Source organism: Rhinatrema bivittatum, chromosome 5, assembly GCF_901001135.1.
Source record: "Rhinatrema bivittatum chromosome 5, aRhiBiv1.1, whole genome shotgun sequence".
NCBI classification, from domain to species: Eukaryota; Metazoa; Chordata; class Amphibia; order Gymnophiona; family Rhinatrematidae; genus Rhinatrema; species Rhinatrema bivittatum.
In genome coordinates this window covers 303,284,719-303,303,725 of record NC_042619.1, presented here as the reverse complement: position 1 = coordinate 303,303,725, position 19,007 = coordinate 303,284,719, and the positions used below count along the sequence as shown (strand labels likewise).

Genomic DNA, 19,007 nt, shown 5'->3' with positions numbered 1-19,007 from the left:
CAAGGATTGCTTTCACTGCTCCCTTAGAGAGGGTCCGGATAGCTACATAGTGAATATTCCTATTCTCATCTGATATGGTTATTCTTGCCAAGGTGTGCATCTCCCAGTCTTTGGCCAGTCACTTCTCAGCTGTGGACCAGTCGCCATTTCCCAGCGGCTGCCTGCAGTAAGTGTAGGACCAAATCTTGCTTTCGATGCTCCTTGCTCTCCTTTCCATCTCCCACGCTGGTTCTCATTTCTGCTGCTTCTCTCGCCCCACTCCCATGCCCAGATTTAGGCATAAGCAATTGCCCAGGATGCCCAATACCCGAGCCAGAAAGGAGTGCAACTGTGCCAAGGAGTAGCCTGCTCCAGTTATCCACATTAAAGGGGCACTGCTTTGGCACTCTGGGACTTTGGGGGATGGTTGGGAGGGAAGGGCCTTCCCCATGTGCCGATCTCCAAAGCCTCCCACCCCTCGCTCTCCATCCCTGCCTATGGGTATAAAGCTCCCAAGTCCTGCCCCTGTAGGCCCAGTTGCCATCTGTCTCTTTTCATTCATTCCAGAGATGAACACTTCCAATCACATCAGACTTTCTACTGTCTGACGTGATTCTTTGGTTACACAGTGCTTTGACACTATCATAAAGAGAAAGCTCAAACCACACTAAGTAACCATATTACACAAGAAGTTTATGGCTTCGTTTCCAGACTTTTTACTTTGGCTCCAATTGCCTACATAGGGATGAGCTGGTCTGTGTTGTAAGTCCAGAGAGTTTGCCTCTGATGTGCAAATGAAGACACCAACTTAAAAGCCCTATGCACCCTGTCCTCACTGACCCACCCCACTTCCTGTTTTTCTTGCATGCATTCTCAGAGGACAGAGACTTTGCTGTTAGATAAGCTACCGTTTTCCTCAATTAAAACCCATCAAACCTCGTTGATGTCAACCCATGCCTCTAGATGTCTTGAACAGATTGTAAGCTCCACAGAGCAGGCAGTGTCTAATGTGATTCTGTATAGCGCTTAATCTATCTTGTAACACTATATAAACAACTAATGATGCATTTCCAGAACTGAAAAAAAAAGAATAATATTAGAAAATGTGCCTGTTTTTGCTAGGCAGCCAGCATACATTTTCCCCAACTTGCTTTCTTTTTTTTTTTTGTTTGCTTGGGTGTAACAGCTTCAGCCCAAAGTAAAATCTGGACAGGTACAAACTGTGGAGTTCTGAAACCACTTCCTTCTGAACAGTACTATGGGGGGCAGAGGATGACATTTGCAGACAGCGATGTTGGAATGCTAACAAAAGTCAGCTCAGCTTCATCACTCACAGCTTTGCCCGTGCCGTCTTCTGGCTAATCTCAAAGCTTACCTTATAATATGGGACCGTGGAGCCGGGCAGGTACTGCGTCATGCTCTGCTGCATCAGCATCCGATGCCCAGGATAGGACGGCGAGGAGGCCTGCTGCTGGGGTGCAGAAGAGGCATACTGCGCTGCCTGTGCTGGGTACTGGCCTCCTTGTATGTACTGCTGTGCCGGGTAGCCCTAGAGAAGGAGAAAGAAGGAGAAGCATCACAAGCTGGGACTCTAGGAGAGAAGAGGGAATGAGTGAAGTAGTTCAACAGGGACAAAACAGCAGGGTGGACAGTCTCTGAATGTACTCAGACGGGAGGGTCCTGTTGTCCCTTGTGCCTGCACAAGCTGAAAACTCTTTGGAGTAGGCAATATACTTCATCTAGTGTATTGCCTACTCCACGGACTGACTTATCTATGCATACCTCATATATAGTGCTGCATACACTCTTAGCACTACAAATAAGGAACTGCACACACTCCTTTCTTAAATCTGGATTCTGTGGTGTTTTGCCCTAGGGTACTTGGGAGATTGATTCTTCTTTAATTAAGTTTGTTAACGCCATTTTTTAAATTAAGTTTGTTATGCCTGAAAAAGTATCACTGTCCTTTTTTTTCTGACTGAGATGTCATCACACACACCATACGAGCAATCTTGCTACTGGCTGAAGTCTCAGATACACAACTGAAAACGGATGAGAAAGAGGAGCTAGTGTCTCCCAAGGGAGGGTTCACAGACAGTTCCAGGTCATTGTGGATGGGCTAAGCTAGTTTTTGTTTTTGCTCTATTGCATGCTTGAGCTTTGAGTGGCAATTAGTCTCGGTCATTCTTTAGAAAAAGCAAGTTTTCTTACCCTATATAGGGTTCTCTGTAGATAGTAGGATGAATTAGCCATGACATGTGGGTGATGTCATCCGATGGCACCGAACAGACCCATTTCTCTAACTCAGTACAGTTAGAGCAAAAATGGAGTTCCCACAAACACACTGCCTTGTAGAACTTAGCTTTAACTAGACAGTTGACTCTCCAGGAAGGTGAGCAGTTATTGAGCATGGCTAATTCATCTTGCTGTCTACAGACAACCCTGCTTATGATAAGCAAACTTGCTTTCTCCAAACAGAGCTGAATTAACCATGACATGCGAGGAGTCCCAAATTGAGGGTTACAGCAGAGCACTTACTGAAAAAACAGCCCAGACCCCACTGTAGAGAGTAGACTACTGGGCAAACAGGTTGCGCAAAACTGCTTTCCCAAAGCTACTGTCAATTCTTGAGAGATTGTCCCAACAGTAATAGGACATGAAGGTGTGAACCGATGACCAAGCTGCAGATATGTAGAAGTCTTCAATGGACACGGCTCTTAGGTGAGCCACTGAAGTAGCCATGACTCTTACTTGATGAGCCTTGACAGAGTCTGGAATCTAGAGGCCAGCCAGAGCATAGCAATGTGCGATACAGTCTGCTTGAATGACAAAGATAACCCACCTCCTGAACTAGCAGAGCCAGATTGGATCCCAGGGGTATTGACAACCTGATGAGATAAGATAACCACACTTGCCTAGGCCAAGCTAGAGTAATGAAAATAAGATGCACCTGGTTTTTCAGTACCTTCTGCACCGTCCTTGCCGCCAACACTGGGGTCATTCATGGTGGTGAAAAATCCTGCTGAGGCAATCCACCAGCATGTTGGAGATTCCAAGATTAGTTGCTTAGAGAAAAGATATGTGACCGTGAGCCCACTCCTGAATTCTCAGAGATTCCTGGCAGAGGGTCCATGACCTTGTGCCCCCCTTGTTTGTTCATGTAGAGCATTGCTACTTGGTTGTCGGTTTGGATCAGAATTCTCTTTCCCTGAAGGAGATGTGAGAATATGCTCAATGCTTGACAGATGGCTCGTAGCCCCAAGAGGTTGATTTGCAACAGATGTTCTGTCGATTACCAGATCTTGAGTTCAGGAGGAGCCCAAGTGTGCATCCCATCCCCTACTAGATGCATTCATTGCTAGTGTTATTTGATGTGGCAGATTTTGAAGAGGAACATCTATCTCCAGGACCTTTGGATTTAGCCACCAACGGAGATATTTTCATTTTCACAGTAACTTTCATGCAGTGTAATAAGGGCTGAAGCAGCTGATCCCATTGGGCACAGAAATCCCAATGGAGAACTCTCATGCTGAAGTAGGTCAGGGGGACCACATACACTGCTAAAGAACTGCCTGAAACTCCACTGCACTTGTTAACTTGGAAAAGGAATACAGACTCTACCATAATGGAAGATGAATGGGATCTCGTATTTTTAAATACTAGTAAATGTTCTATTTCCTCCTCTATAATCGAAAATAGCTATAAGGTTATCAATCGATGGTAACTTAATCCTGAAAAGTTACATAATGTAACTGATAAATGTTGGAGAGGGTGTGGAATGACGGGTACATTTTATCACATGAAGTGGTCAGTGCCCTATTACTGCTGTATTTTTTGAGAAACTGTATTCTTTTATAGGTAAAATAGTAGGGGTGGTGTTGCGACCTTCACCTAAAAATGCATTATTGCGTATGCGCTTGGTGATCAATATCAACAATTACTGATACAACAACTTATAGTGGCTGCCAAATGTGAAATAGCTTATCGATGGAAATCTTCTGGCTGCTGTTCAGATGCATTGATCAGATATATAGATTAAATATGATTGCAACATTTGGTCTTTTTATTAACCGTGGAAAAGTGAACAATCTTGTCCTCCTGTTTGATTGCTGTTGCTGGAGTTATTCTGTTTCTTCATTTTTTGCAGAGCAGAATGGATTTGTTCTTATATCACAGATATCATTGGACTATTTTGCTATTCTACAAACTACGTTGATGATAATATATGTTTTCTGCTTATCTTCTTGCTGTGGGAGTTGGGGGCTGCAGGATGAGGAGGGCATTAAGAGAAATAATTTTTGACTGTTGAACATTTTCATGTATACATTCTCTTTGTAATGGTTGTTATGTTTTCTTTGTTTAACTTAATAAAATATAAATTGAAAAAAAAAAAGGAAAGACACAAATCCTCTGGCGATGAAAATGTGCTGACAATACTGCCGGGCATTTCATAAAGACCTTCGGGACTGCCAAAAGCCCAAAGGGAAGAACCTTATATTGGTAGTGTATAGGTATTTCCAATGAGACTGATGGATTGACATATCAGCATATACATCATTCAGTCTCCTGCTTAAATAAAGGGCAGGATGGGGTGCATGGTGTTCAGTTTGAACTTCCCCCACAACAGGTTTATATTCAGTCTTCATAAGTCCAGGATGGGTCTCAACCCCTTGGAGATAAGGAAACAGCAGGAGTAGAACCCTTTGCCCTGGTCTTTGGGAGGGACAGGTTCTAATATCCGCTGGCTGAGAAGCAACTCCACCTCGAGTTGGAGCTGGGTCTGGATTAAAGGCTAAAGATTGGTGCAGCCCTGGAGGCCAAGAGAAATGCAAATGGTAACCAGACTCCACAATTCTGACAACCTAATGGTCCTTGGTGATTTTCCACCACTCTTCAAAGAATAGGTGAATGCCGCCGCCACCCCCCACCAAAGGAGTCGCAACCTGAGGGTCAAGTCTTGTCAAAAACTAGGTCCAGGCTCATGCTGGGCCTTTTGTGGCATTTTAGGCTAACATCATTCATATGGACATCTGCATGCTGGAAGCTGTTGTTGTGGTAGCGCAGGTGAGGTGGGGTGGATAGAGCTGAAATTTGCAGACAGGGTGTCTCTGGAAAGAGTATTTAAAAGCAAAGTAAGAACATCTAGCGGAAGAAGGCTAATCAGCTCCCATTGATAAGGACTAAATAGGCGTATGTTGCTCCTTAATCTGGGTGACAGTTCCTCAAACATAGGATATTACTCAACTTGTCATGCATATCCTCACGCAGACAACTGGCTCTCAACCAGGCTATCTGACATCCTTCAATGGCTGCCACAGAAGATCTTGCCAGTGTCAAACAATTCATACACTGACTAGAGGAGATGGCATTTGTGCACTTCTGCATCAGAAGGGTCCACTGATAGCTTTCCTGCTCCCCAGTGGCCTCAGCTTGCTGATGCAGTCATGTATTATGTACAGCTGGTGGGCCACTGTCACGCAACACCTTAGCTCTCCCCTAAATACCCACTCCAGGTAACCTGTGGCCACTTGGAGGGTCCTGCCAAGCACCGCTTAAGCCTGCCTGCACACATGCTCCTACCCTGGTAACCTCCCACCTGCCAACTGGATTTCTGCTTGCCTCTGGGCAAGTTCCAGCCCGCACACTATCCCCTGATGGTTTCTATAGACAATAGGATCCCACACAACCAAGGGTCATAAGTTCCTAGAAATACACCCAGACACCAAATACACACAATACTGGGATCATTAGTCAGTCCAAGAAAGGCATAGCTAACAAACTAATAAGTTTATTAACAAAAAGAACAGTCAACAGAAAAATATTGAACCTGCAAACAGGAATATGTAAAACCATTGGCATAATAAAAAGGGGGTGCCAAGGGGGCAATCTACCCTGGGTGACAGTTAGGAGGGGTGTACCATAGAGAGGCCCCCGACCAGAGACCACCGGCAGAGCCCAACATGCAGTAGCCAAAAAGAGAGGAGCCCCCGATCAGACAGAGAAGAAATAGCAAGGATATCAGGCGGGCTGTGAGTGAAGCCCAACCCACTTGTGGCCAAGGACATCCAGCAGGCCGCAAATAGTGCCCATCCTGCTCATGGCCAGGGAGTGAAGTCATCCAGCGGGTCGCAAAAAGATCCCATCCCACTCGCAATCGAGGAGCAGCGATAGAAAGAGCAGGGTTGAACACATGCAGGAGCAAAGCATCAGCAGCCCCTGTGGCCTATGAGACTTTTCTTTTTTTCTGGGCTGCGGAGGCTAAAGGAGGAGGTTACTGCTGCCTTATGTGCTTCCCTGGGAGGGAGGGGGGAGAGAGTGAAAGAATGGAGAATTTAATTACCTGATAATTTTGTTTTCTTTGGTGTAGACAGATGGACTCAGGACCAATGGGTTATGTGCTCCCCTGCCAGCAGATGGAGATGGAGTCAGGTTCCAAAGCTGACGTCACCTTAGATACACCCCTGCAGTGACCTCCCTTCAAAAGCCATTGAGGACATAATATTGAAAAACTTGATTAAAACTTGAATACAACTTGATTAAAAATTGTACTCAACCAAACAAACGCTGAATCCCAGCAAGATTATAGAAGCTCTGAATCGATATTCACCTCATGGGCGATTCCTTGGCACCTTCCTTGGGCAGCTGTGGGTGGGATGCTGAATCCATCGGTCTACACTAAGGAATACAAAATTATCAGGTAAGTAATTTCTCCATTTCCTAGCTTGTAGCCAGATGTAATCAGGACCAATGGGATGTACAAAAGCTACTCCCAATCGTGGCGAGAGACTGCCGGTGGTCCAGTTAGCACCGCCCTTGCAAAGGCTGCGTCCTTTTGGGCCTGACTGTCTAGGCGACAGAACCTGGAGAAGGTGTGCAAGGAGAACCACGTCACCGCTCGGCAGATGTCGACGGGAGACAGCAGTTTAGCTTCCTCCCAGGATACTGCCTGAGCCCTAGTGGAATGAGCTTTAACCTGAAAGGGTAATGGTTTTCCTGCCTCTCCATAAGCTACCGTGACCAACTCCTTGCTCCAGCGAGCTATGGTAGCTCGCAAAGCTGGTTTGCCCTGTCTCCTTCCACCATGAAGGACAAACAAGCGGTCCATCTTGCGCACCGCTTCTGAAAGTTCCAGATACCGCCCCAAAAGCCTACTGACATTTAAATGGCGGAGGCGGCGATAATCTTCTGTGTCCTTGTGCCTATCTAGGGATGGCAACAAAATGGACTGATTCACATGAAAAACTCCGAGACTACCTTGGGCAAGAAGGATGGAACAGTACGAAGCTGTAATGCTCTTGGGGGACATCCAGAGGAATGGTTCCCGACACAACAATGCCTGTAGTTCAGAGATGCGACAAGTCAAGCATATCGCCACCAGGAACACCATTTTCAGGGTTAACAGGCGTAAGGACAGACTGCGCAGCAGCCAGAATGAGGACCCTACCAAAAACTCTAATACAAGATTAAGATTCCACAGTGAACAGCCACCCCTATGTGCTTTTCCCCTTTTAGAAAATGGGCCATGTCTGGATGCACCGACAGGAGGGTTCTGTTCACCTCACCTCTGAAACAGGAGAGAGCCACTACCTGGACATTCAAGGAGTTAAGGGACAACTGTCCTGTAAAAATTCCAGAAACTAGAGGGATTTTTGTCGTCTGAGGGGAAATACCACGTTCCTCACACCAGGCCTCAAATACTCTCCAGACCTGCACATACGCTAAGACCTTTCACGCACAGAGCAAGGTGGTAATTACAGCCACCAAATATTCATGCTTCATGAGGCGAGCCCTCTCAAGGGCCAAACCATAAGACAAAAACAAGTTGGATCCTCGTAAAGGACCGGACCTTGCTGGAGCAGGTCCCTGTGGGGTGGGAGGCACAGGGGGGTCTCCACATGTCTGCATTCCACAGGCGTCTGGGCCAATCCGGAGCCACTAGCAGGACTAATCACCTGTGGTGCTCGATCTTGCAAATGACCCTGCCCAGCAGGGGCCACGGAGGGAAGGCATAAAGTAAGTCCTCTTCTGGCCAGGTCTGAACAAGGCCATCGATCGCCAGGGATTGCTGCTCTCTTCTGTGACTGAAGAATTGGGAAACCTTCACATTGTGAGATGCGGCCAGCAGATTGTTGGATGGGAGGCCCCAGTGATCTACCAGCAGTTGAAAGGCTCTGGCCAACAATTCCCATCTCCTGGATCCAGACTCTTCCTGCTTATTAAGTCTGCTCTGATGTTGTCTTTTCCTGCGATGTGGGAGGCTGAGGTCATCTGTAGATTTGATTCTGCCCATTCCATAAGGAGATCTATCTCCAGAGACACTTGCTGGCTCTTGGTTCCTCCTTGGAGGTTGATGTAGGCTACCGTTGTTGCATTGTTTGACATCACATGGACTGCCTGACCCTGGAGCATGTGGCTGAATCGTACACACACCAATCTGACTGCTTGAGTTTCCAGGCAATTCATGTTCCTGAGGGCCTCCTCTTCTGTCCAACATTCCTGGGCAGTCAGCTCCTGACAATGAGCTGCCCAGCCCCGGAGACTGCATTTGTCGTGAGAACCAGCCAGTTTGGGGAGGACAGGGACACACCCTTGCTCAGATGAGCTTCCTGTAACCACCACTGGAGGTGACAGATGAACCAAACAGTCTTGAGACTGTGGGTTCCAACATAATAGCAATAAGCGTTGAAGAGGACGCATGTATGCCCTCGCCCATCAAACCGAGAACTTGAAGATAGCTCCACACCGTTGGGCGTACCGTGTTCACCAACTGATGCACCTGGTACATCAACTTCTGTTTGAATGGAAGAAAGACTTTGCCCTGCCTGGTGTTGAACTGGACTCCCAGATATTCCAAGTACTGGGAAGGCTTGAAGCTGTTCTTGGAAAGGTTTACTACCCAACCAAGTTCCTGTAACAAGGAGATCACCTTGTTGGTCACCAGGAGTCTCTCTTCCATGGACTTGGCCCAGATCAGCCAATCATCCAAGTATGGGTGCACCAGGATCCCATCTTTCCTCAATGCTGCCACCATGACCACCATAATCTTAGAAAAAGTTCTAGGGGTGATGGGTAAGCCAAAGGGCAGCATCCGAAACGGATAATGACGACCCAGCACCACAAAGCATAGGAAACGTTGGTGATACTGTTGGATTGGAATATGAAGGTAGGCCTCGGATAGGTCCAGGGAGGTCAGGAACTCTCCCAGTTGTACGGCCATTATCACAGAGTGCAAGGTCTCCATGCAAAAGTGAGTCACTTGCAAGTGACGATTGATGCTCTTGAGGTCAAGGATGGGGCAAAAGGAAACTTCCTTCTTGAGTACGACAAAATAGATGGAATAATGCCCTGTATTTTCCTGGGGCATAGGTACTGGGATCACAGCCCTCATTCTAGAAGTCTTAGAAGTGTAATCTCCACTGCTTGTTTTTTGAGCTGGGAGTGCAAGGAGACATCATGAATACATCCCGAGTGGTGCTATGGAATTCCAATGCATATCCTTATCATATTTGTTCGAAGTAATCTCGACCCATTTGTTCGCAATAATCTCGACCCATTTGTTGGTAAAAGAGAGAAAGGTGACCCCCCTATCTCCTTGTCCTGAAGGTGGGTTCAGGATGAGCCTGAACCCGAACCTGCCCCTCTCCTGGGCTGCCGGGTATGAAAGAGCTGGGACCTCCCAAGGGGTCACGACTTCTGAAATGTCGAATTTCTGTAGGAGCGAAAACACTGGGAACCCCTGGAATGACCCCTCATAGGCGAGGGGCGCTTTAGTTGCTTCCTCTTATCTTCCGGTAACCAGGGAACTGGAGATTTGTCCCATTTACTGGCTAGCTTTTCCAACTCACTCCCGAAGAGGAATGATCCTTTAAAGGGCATCTTTGTAAGATTAGCTTTGGAGGTTGCATCAGCTGACCAGTCCCGCAGCCATAGCTGTTGTTATCTGGCCGCCACCACTGAGGCCACTCCTCTGGCCAAAGTATGGACTAAATCAGAGCCTGTGTCAGTTAAAAAGGTGGCAGTGGGTTCCATAACTGTTGTGGAATTCACTCTCGAGTCAATCTCCTGAGAGAGAAGCAGACACAAACAAGCCACCAGAACGCAACAAGAAGTGATCTGCAAGGTCATTGCTACAGCATCAAAGGCTTGTTTAAGGATAGATTCGATCCATCTATCATGCACATTTTTTGAGACCGCTCCTCCTTCCACTGGGATAGTTGTTTGCTTTGAAATGGCATAGACCACTGCGTCCACTTTAGGGAAACGCAAACGTTCTCTTACCACTGGGTCCAGAGGGTCCAGAGTTTCCAATGCCCTGCCCCCTTTAAAACTTGTTTCTCAAGCATTCCATTCCAGATCAATCAACTCCTAGATGGTGTCCATCACTAGAAAGTATCAGGAGCTTTCTGCAGGGAAATCAGAATAGGATTCTTCTTTGGTTCTGTCATAGAATCCGCCCCAGGAACTCCCAGCAACTTCAGAGTCTAGGAAACCAGGGCCGGCAATTCATTTCTATGAAAGAACCGTAACATGGTCCGATGAGGTTCCAATCCAGAGGAGATTTCCCTATCTTCCAAGGAATCTGGATCCTCCTCTTCATCCGTGCCACCCGCTTCCCAGCCAGGGATACCCTTGGTAAGGCGAGGCATACCTCGGGATCTGCCAGTACAAATGGGAGAGGGAGGGGTAACCGGCTGAGGTTCCGTCAGAACAGGTGGCAAGCGAAGCAGAAGACTGCACCTGTATGAAAGCTATAGCCCCTGGAAAAACGCCACCGAGGAAAAGGCAGCCTGGTCCATGTCTAAGCCAAGAGGCACTGGGGTGGGACCAGTTGAATTTCCCTCTCTCACGGATGACTCAGTCAAGGGGATACTGAGGTCCGGCATTCTTCCAGTTAAGGCAGTGACCAACCCATCATCCTATTGGGAAGAGCCTGGCTTAGCAAATTCTGAGGAGGCCAGTTCTCCTTGGGCTTCCTCCCAGTGCTGACATAAGTTGGAGTCCAGGTCAGATTGTGAGGTTCTAATATAGCAAGCATTACAGAGAACAAGGTGCTTAGGTTTCTTGGTTGGCAGTGCCATTGGCAGTGGTAGCTGTGCGCTCTCTTGGCTCGCACTTAAAAATGCATGCGTTCATCCCTGCCTCAGAATCCTTACCCAGCTATACCTGTAGGAGTTAATTTGCAGTTCTTTTTGGAATCATAGCATGCCGTCATTTCAGACTCTTGGGTACTCAGCATCATTTCAAAAGGCTATTTTCTGGACTTCAGCTCTCTGCCTCTGCCAGCCCCTTTGGCCCCGTTTCACTTCCCAGTGGCTCAACTTCCCATCCTACACCAGGAACTATAGCTCATCATGGATGCTGTAGAACCAGTGCCCTCGCAGCTACATGGTCAAGTCTCCCACTTTTTCTTGATTCCCAAAGAGATGGGAGATCTGCATCCCACTTTCAACCTCAGAGTGCTCAACCAATTTCTACAGCATGAGAAGTTTTACATGACGTCCTTGGCCTCCATCTTTCCACTTCTTCGTCAAGGGGACTGGCTCACATCACTGAATTTGAAGGATGCATACAATTACATTTCAATCCACACCTCCCATCATCGCTATCTCCACTTCCTGGTAGGCAATAATCATTTTCAGTTCAAAGTTCTACCTTTCGGCCTCTCAACTGCCCCGAGAGTGTTCACCAAGTGTTTTGCCGTGTTGGCGGCCCATCTGAGGTGCCAGGACATTCTTGTTTTTCCCAACTTGGACGACTGACTCGTCATGAGTCCTTCAATTTCCCTTGCTCACAGGCAGGTCATCCAAGTAGTGATCACCATGCAGACATTGGGATTCTTAATCAACTTTCCAAAATCTTATCTCACCCCAACAAGATGCCCGGAGTTCATAGGAGCTCTCCTTGACATGACTTCCTTCCAGGCTCTTCTGCCTCCCAGCAGAGGTCTCATACTACACTGCCTTGTTTCTCATCTGGAGAGAGGTTCCTCAGTGACAGCTTGTCTTTTTCTCCATCTATTGGGAAACATGGCATCTATGATCTCTGTTGTCCCTCTAACTCGCTTCTTTATGCGACCATTTCAGTGGCACTTATGCTTACATTGGAACCAGTTCCGTCAACCTCTCTCATACACAACCCCCATTCTTCCATGCCTTTTTCATGGTCTTTGATCGTGGCTGACAGACAACTTTTTCTTCTCTGGACGGGGCATTGATAAACCTCCCGCCAAGCTCTTTTTGACAACAAAGCCTCCCTCCTTGGTTGGGGTGCTCACTTTCAACACCTGTTGACGCATGGTGCATGGACTCCTGCAGAGAGAAAGCTTCACATCAACCTTCTCAAAGTCAAAACTGTCTGCAGAATCCTTCTCATCTTCAAACCTTGGCTTCTTCACCACTCTGTTCACAGCAATCTGGACTATGAGGTTGCAATGTACTATCTAAACAAACAGGGTGGAATGGGTTCCCTTCTCCTGTGCACTGAAACCCTCGCCATCTGTAAATGGGTTCTCATCGCGAGATTTGCTTGTCTGCAGTTTACCTTCCAGGCCACTCGAATGTTCTTGCAGACTCAGTCACCATCTTTTACCGTGAATGTTGCCTTCATCGCAATGTAGTTCAGTGCCTTTTTCTTCATTGGGGAAGACCATTGATAGACCTGTTTGTTTCTCCATAGAATCATCTCCATCCCCAACACTGCTCAAAGCTTCCTGCTCCAGATGCTCTTGCGAGAGATGCGTTTGTCATTTCATGGTCAGATCCTCTTATGTATGCCTTTCTGCTCATCGCCAGAGCTCTTCTGAAGGTCTGCAGCAACAGGGCACGAATTATATTCATTGCTCCAGCATGGCCCTGTCAACCTGGTCTTCCCTGGCTTCAACATCTGTCCAAGGTCCCGCTAGTTCCTCTGCTGTTTCAGCTGGACTGTCTCACACAGCACAACTGTGTCCTTCTCCATCCTAACCCTGGCTACATAGCCCTCACGGTGTGACTTCTCCACAGCAGATGAGTTGGTCTTCATCACTTCCTCAACCAATCTATGATGTTCTCCTAGTGGCCCTCAAACCTTCTACTAGATGTTGTTATGCACATAAATGGACACATTTCTCAGTCTGATGTGCCTTTCATAGTCTCCAACCGGCAGACTGCTCCACTTCTCACCTTCTTTGCTATCTCCTTCACCTTTCCAATGCTGGACTGCAAACTTCATCAATATATGTACATCTAGCGGCATTGCAGCCTATCATTTTCATGTTTAAGGCTGGCCTATATATCTCAACAGCAGACTCTCACACAATTCATTAAAGGCTTGTTCAATCTTAAGCCTCCTCAACTTTGTCCTTTGGCTCAATAGGATCTCACTTTTGTTTTGGACTGCATCACTCTGTCTCCATTTAAGCCCTTGGAGTCAGCAATTCCTCATCTCCTAGCATGGAAGGCTGCTTTTCTCATTGCGGTCAACTTCATGCTTTGATGGTCTACCCTCCCCGCCCACCTCCTTTTTTTTTTTTTTTTTTTACAGACAAGGTGGTCCTTCAGACTAATCTCAAGTTACTGCCTAAGGTGGTTTCTCAGTTTCACCTGAACCAATCCATCACATTACCTGCCTTTTTGCCCCCTCCTCATATGATGCAAGAGGATGAGAGGATGCATGCCTTGGACTGTATTCATGCCCTGCGCATCTATCTCCAGGGTACCCAGGCCACTCAACAATGTTCTCAGCTCTTTATGGCTTATGACCCTAACAGGGCTAGTTCGCCTGATCTCAAGTAAATTATTTCTCGTTGGATTACTTCTTGATTATGCTTCTGCTATTCTTTTTAAGCTGCTTCTTCTCCTGCCATGTCAGAGCACATCAAGTCCATGCTTGGGCACTACAGCTGCTTTCCTCAACTCTGCTCCTCTCCTTGACATTTGTAAGGCTGATACATGGTCCTCAGTCCACATCTTTGCCTGCCACTACTGACTCTGATTCCTACTTTGGCTCTGCTGTCCTTTATACTCTCTCATAACTCTGTCATTCAGTAGTTCTTTTTCTCCCTTTGGATTTGTTTCTCAGCTAGGGCATCCTATCAGTGTGACCGATGTTCTGCTTATCCACGGAAAATGCGAAGTTGCTCACCTATAACAGGTGCTTTCCATGGACAGCGGGACAATCAGTCACATGTTCCTGCCCTCCTCCCCTACAGCATTCTGTACCTAGTTAAGTTTGTTGCCTGTTTGGTTTGGTTGTTGTTTTGTTCTTCTTCTCAGCTATTCCAGTGATTGAAGTGGGAGGGGTAGAGAGCCTGTACTGGCTATTGGTGCCAGCCTACCTCACTTGTGTGGGAAGATTCTCGAATATTTGGCTACAGATCAGGCCCAAATCAACACCAAAGGATGAGGTGATCCATCAGCGTGATTGATTGTCCCACTGTTACAGGTGAGCAACTTCGCTTTTCACCACAGCTACAATATGGACATTGAGCATCAAGTTCTGGAAGTTTTTCTTCCCAAAATTGTCCAACAGCCTAGGATCCTTACCTGGAGAGAAGTTGGAGAAGATTCTAATCTTTTTAGCTTGCTTTAGTGCAGACTCCTCTACCACTGACTGGTGCAGTAGCTGAACTATCCCAAACATAGAAGCCTGTTGAACTCTGTATTTAAGGTCCAGTTTTCTGGTTATTGGGGGACAGGAGACCAAACTCTCACACATTCTCATTTGTAAATCCTGCAGGACTGAATCAGAAGGATTCCCTGGAGACTCTTCCTCAGAACCAAGATGTGGAGGAACATTAGCCCATGACCCAAATGAAGATGATGATTGTGACAGGGTCCTCTATCGTCTCAGAGGGGAATACTCCTGGGGCATGCTCCAAATGGTGTCACCCTGTACTGCATCCTCACACTAGCTAGATTCCTCAACAGAGATGGATACGAGACAGATTCCCCCTTGGGGGAACAAATCCGACATTCTGGACTGAAGAGGCTGAAGGGTGCCCTCCTTGTCAATAGCCACTAAACAAAGTAAAGAAAGTCTTCACCTATTTAGTCACCTGGTCTATGGACAGTTGTATCCTTTGACCCAGAGTTGGGGAAAAGACATGCTCCTCTGAAACCAGTATAGGGTTATCCTTCTGCGAAGCTCCAACTGGATTCCAGGAGGGAACCTCTTCCTCAGTTAACTGCACTAGTGGCTGCATGGCGACCAGAGGGACAATGGAGCATATAGGATCCGGAGTATCCACACCAACTCCATGATCGAGGAGATGAGATGAGAATAAGAATGCCAACATAGAGGGAGGTAACTGTAAGGAGTCACTTTCAAGACCCACCAGAGCCTGTTCTTGTATCGGATGTGTTGAGAGTGTCAATGGCACGGACTGGTGTGACGATGGCTCCAAAGGTTGAAGTGTCGACTGTGCCGAGGGTTGGATGTGTCGACAGGCCATGTTTCGATATTGACTAACTTAGGCAGTGCTGATTGCTGATAAATGATGCTTCTTCGCCAATAAACTCCATAAAGAGTGGAAATCAGCCCTTGGGTGTGCCAAAGAGCTCGCTAGCTCCCACTCTTGATGCTTCCACAACTTGCTCAATCCCTGAACTATGGATGGATCCAGTTGGGGGAGCTTTGCTGGAGGAGCTCCTTACCAACTTGGCATGGAAGGAGCCTGAAGAGGCCCTACTCTGAGAGGAAGAATCTCTCCAACTTAACACCAACCTGCAAAGTTGTTCTATCTTCCTCTCAGACTTGGCAACATTGGACTAGTGTCATAGCAGTTAGCTGAGCTGTGATCAGGTCCCAGGCACCTGTAATAGATGTCATGGCTGTTGGTGATGGGCATTTTATGGCTATACACACAGTCCTTAAAACCACTGGAGGTGGCCTTCTTGGAGCCGGATTTCTTTTTTGATATTAAGTGACACAGAGAGAGAGATAGAGAGAAAGAACATATCCATATGGAAATGAAGACAAAAAAAGATTTGAGGGGCTCAGGAGGAGCTAAAGAAATGGGTCCACTGAGCACCGATGGATGGCATTACTCAAGTGTCATGGCTAATTCAGCTTTGCCTTTTGATGGAGAAGGAGGATTTAAGTCCATAGGGGAAGGGAGGTAAAACCAGGACTGGCTGAGCCTGTCCCAGACTCCTATGGGAAGGTTCTCCAGGATTTGATTTTGAATACACACACACACACACATGTGGTCTGGTATCAGCTAAACTTGCTGAAAAGACTCAGCTATCAGGTGAATTTCCAATATTAATTGGGGCTGTTCACACTAATGCCACCATGCATTAGGATTAAACAGTGAAAAAAAACCCTACTCCCAAGCTTTATTTGGTTAAGACACCCACTGAAAAGCTCCAATGGAATCCAAAATTTCAAACTAGCCCAAGACCAATTCCTTGTGATTTCCCATCAGCTTTGCTGTTATAACTACTGCAAACCCCTTTAAGGTCCTCTGATGAAACAATAAATCGGAGCCCACAATATGCCCCAATAATAAGACTGAGCCACAGCGGGCAGACTGGTCATCTTGGGTCTCACTTTGTTTTCCCAGTGCAGCTTTATCTCTTCGCTTGCTCACAGGTCCATGGTTATGTAAGTAGGGTCAACAACTGAGTTTCCCCTTTTTTTTCAGGCTGACCCAGTCCAGGTTTTCACCCAAGAAAGCAGGGGCTTACATCTCCATGCACACAGTGGGGAAAAGGCAGGAATGCATCAGCCATCCCTGAAAAAGTGAAGCCAGGTGGGTAGGACTGATTTTGAGTGCCTGACCCAAAAGGACAAGATCTAGGATAACCACTATCATCTGCTTTAAAATGTGGACTACTTTTTCTCACATACTAGTACCTTCACTCTGCAGCTCCATGCTACCTCTACTCTCGTCTCTCTTCCTGCAACTTCTGTTCATCGGACAAGCTGCTCCTATCTGTGCCCTCCTCCTCTACTGCTAACTCCAGGCTCTGCGCTTTCTGCCTTACAGCACTGTGTGACTGAAACGGTCTTCCTGAGATAGTGCATCTTGCTCCATCTCTGGTCACACTCATTAAGTCCTATTTAAAAACTCACCTCTGAAATTGCTTTTAAATTAAAAAAAACCCTGACTCTTCCTGATTTTAATCCTCACATATTAAACATACTTACTGCATGCGATGATGAGAAAAGGTCTTGTCTTCTTTTCTCAACTAGATTATAAAGTCCATGGAGCAGATACTGCTTCTATTTTAAGAATCTGTACAGCGCTGCATACACTTAATTGTGTTATAGAAATGTTAAGTAGTAACAGTAGTAGTAAGGGTGGACTGACTGCTAGAGAGCAAGATATCACAGGAATGTGCAAGCCACAAAGCAGGAGGAGGGAGACAAGAAACACCTCTACGGGTCAATGCATTATATAGTGACTACTGGCATCAGACACATACTGTATACAAGTGCAAGCTTCAACTTTAATAATAGTACTAATTATTTTTACAGTGCTATTGGATGTACACAGTGCTGTACAATGGTGATAAATAGTCCCTGCTCCAAATAGTGGTGTTCGTCTTCTGTTGCAAAGTCAAGAATTGTTTGCCTGTATCCGAGTTCTAAACTCCACCATGCCCCTGCTTCCCCACACTCACCTCACCGGAGTATGTCCTCTTGATGCCCTGCCTTGGGATCTGCTGGGCCTGAGGGGGCCCTGGGTAGCCATGCTGAGGCATTCTCACTCCCCCGTACATAGGACTCATTCCAGGCCCCCTGGAGGGATTCATACTCATGGGAGACATTCCTGAAGGGCCTATCACCCCAGTCATGCCTGCAGGATTCATTCCACTGCCAGGTACTGCTGGCCCCCGGGGACCTGAGTGGGGCATGAACTGGCTGTTGAAGGATTGTCTTGTCCCCATCTGCAGAGAGAGAAAATGTTAAAGATAAGTAAAAAAAAAAAAAAAAGTAAAACTGGCATTTAAAGAGGTCAAGGTCACTGCACCAATATTTGGAAGCGTGACATAAATTAACTCACATCAAATGGAATCTGGTTCATGCAGTGTTTGTGATGTCATTTGTGACATCACTGCCACTTTGGGCTGATCAGCATGAGTAATTTGTGATGTTGGCTAACATGGCTGCTTCCCCTTCAGTGTTTCAAAAATAATGACCCTGCAGTATTATAATTAAATGGTAGAAGGTAAGTATTAGTACCTGCCGTGTGTATCTCTATAATACTATAGAGCACACAGAGGGCATGATTTTCTATAAAAATCAGCCAAAGGCTGCAAGCAAAGAAAAGTGAGGGGACAAGACAGCTACAGCACAACAGCAGTGCCCCCAGTTACTGATATACCCTGAAACCCCTTCCCCCTATATGCATACAAAACCTGAACTCCTTTGTAGGTTATTGATAACAAAGTGATAGATATAGATAGATAGATATAAATATACATATATAGATACAAAAGACCAGGTAATATATAATCATATAAGGAGCTAAATAAACAAGCAGAAAAACATTCCAAAGGCATGGATAAAAGAGCACTAGTATTGTTATTGTGGTATTAATTAAAACATGAATCTTTATTGATAGTTCACAAAAAAATTAAATGAACACCTTAATGTTAACAAATGTAGCACAAATGAACAATCATGTGACCCTGTATACAAATAAGTATTGATAAGTTAAACATAGATCAATTGCAGACTGTGCACTCCTATGGCGTGAATGCTAATACAGTTGTTGTCAATGCTTGGCCATCGTGGCACAATTGCTTTCAAGCAGACCTAAGTATGTTACGACAATAATAAACACAAAAACCGTTTAAACAAGAAACATGCTTTACCTTAACAATTACAATGACAGTATTGGAAAGTACAAGAAATGAGCAGCCAGTGTATTATCCAAAAAGTGCTTGCAATAGATCAGAGAACAAATTGCAAAAGCAAAAATAGGGGGTATGGTGTCCCTCCTGGGGATGCTGTCAATTGCCCCAACAAGGCCCTTGTTTTGCCAAAAGCAGCTTCCTCAGGGGGGAACCCCTGGTATAAAGAACACCTGATGATATTTG

The 19,007-nt window shown here is 46.2% G+C and overlaps 1 protein-coding gene across 4 annotated transcripts in view; it reads right to left on the bottom strand.

Annotated features, from left to right (window-relative positions):
* ZMIZ2 (zinc finger MIZ-type containing 2) overlaps positions 1–19,007 on the bottom strand; it is a 151,460-nt gene that overhangs the window by 49,410 nt on the left and 83,043 nt on the right. For all 4 annotated transcript variants that reach the window (XM_029604217.1, XM_029604216.1, XM_029604218.1 and 1 more), the window contains 2 exons: positions 17,586–17,852; positions 1,355–1,528 (listed from right to left, as the gene is read on the bottom strand). In XM_029604217.1, coding sequence (XP_029460077.1) covers positions 1,355–1,528; positions 17,586–17,852 — 441 coding nt within the window. The remainder of the gene's footprint in view (positions 1–1,354; positions 1,529–17,585; positions 17,853–19,007) is intronic.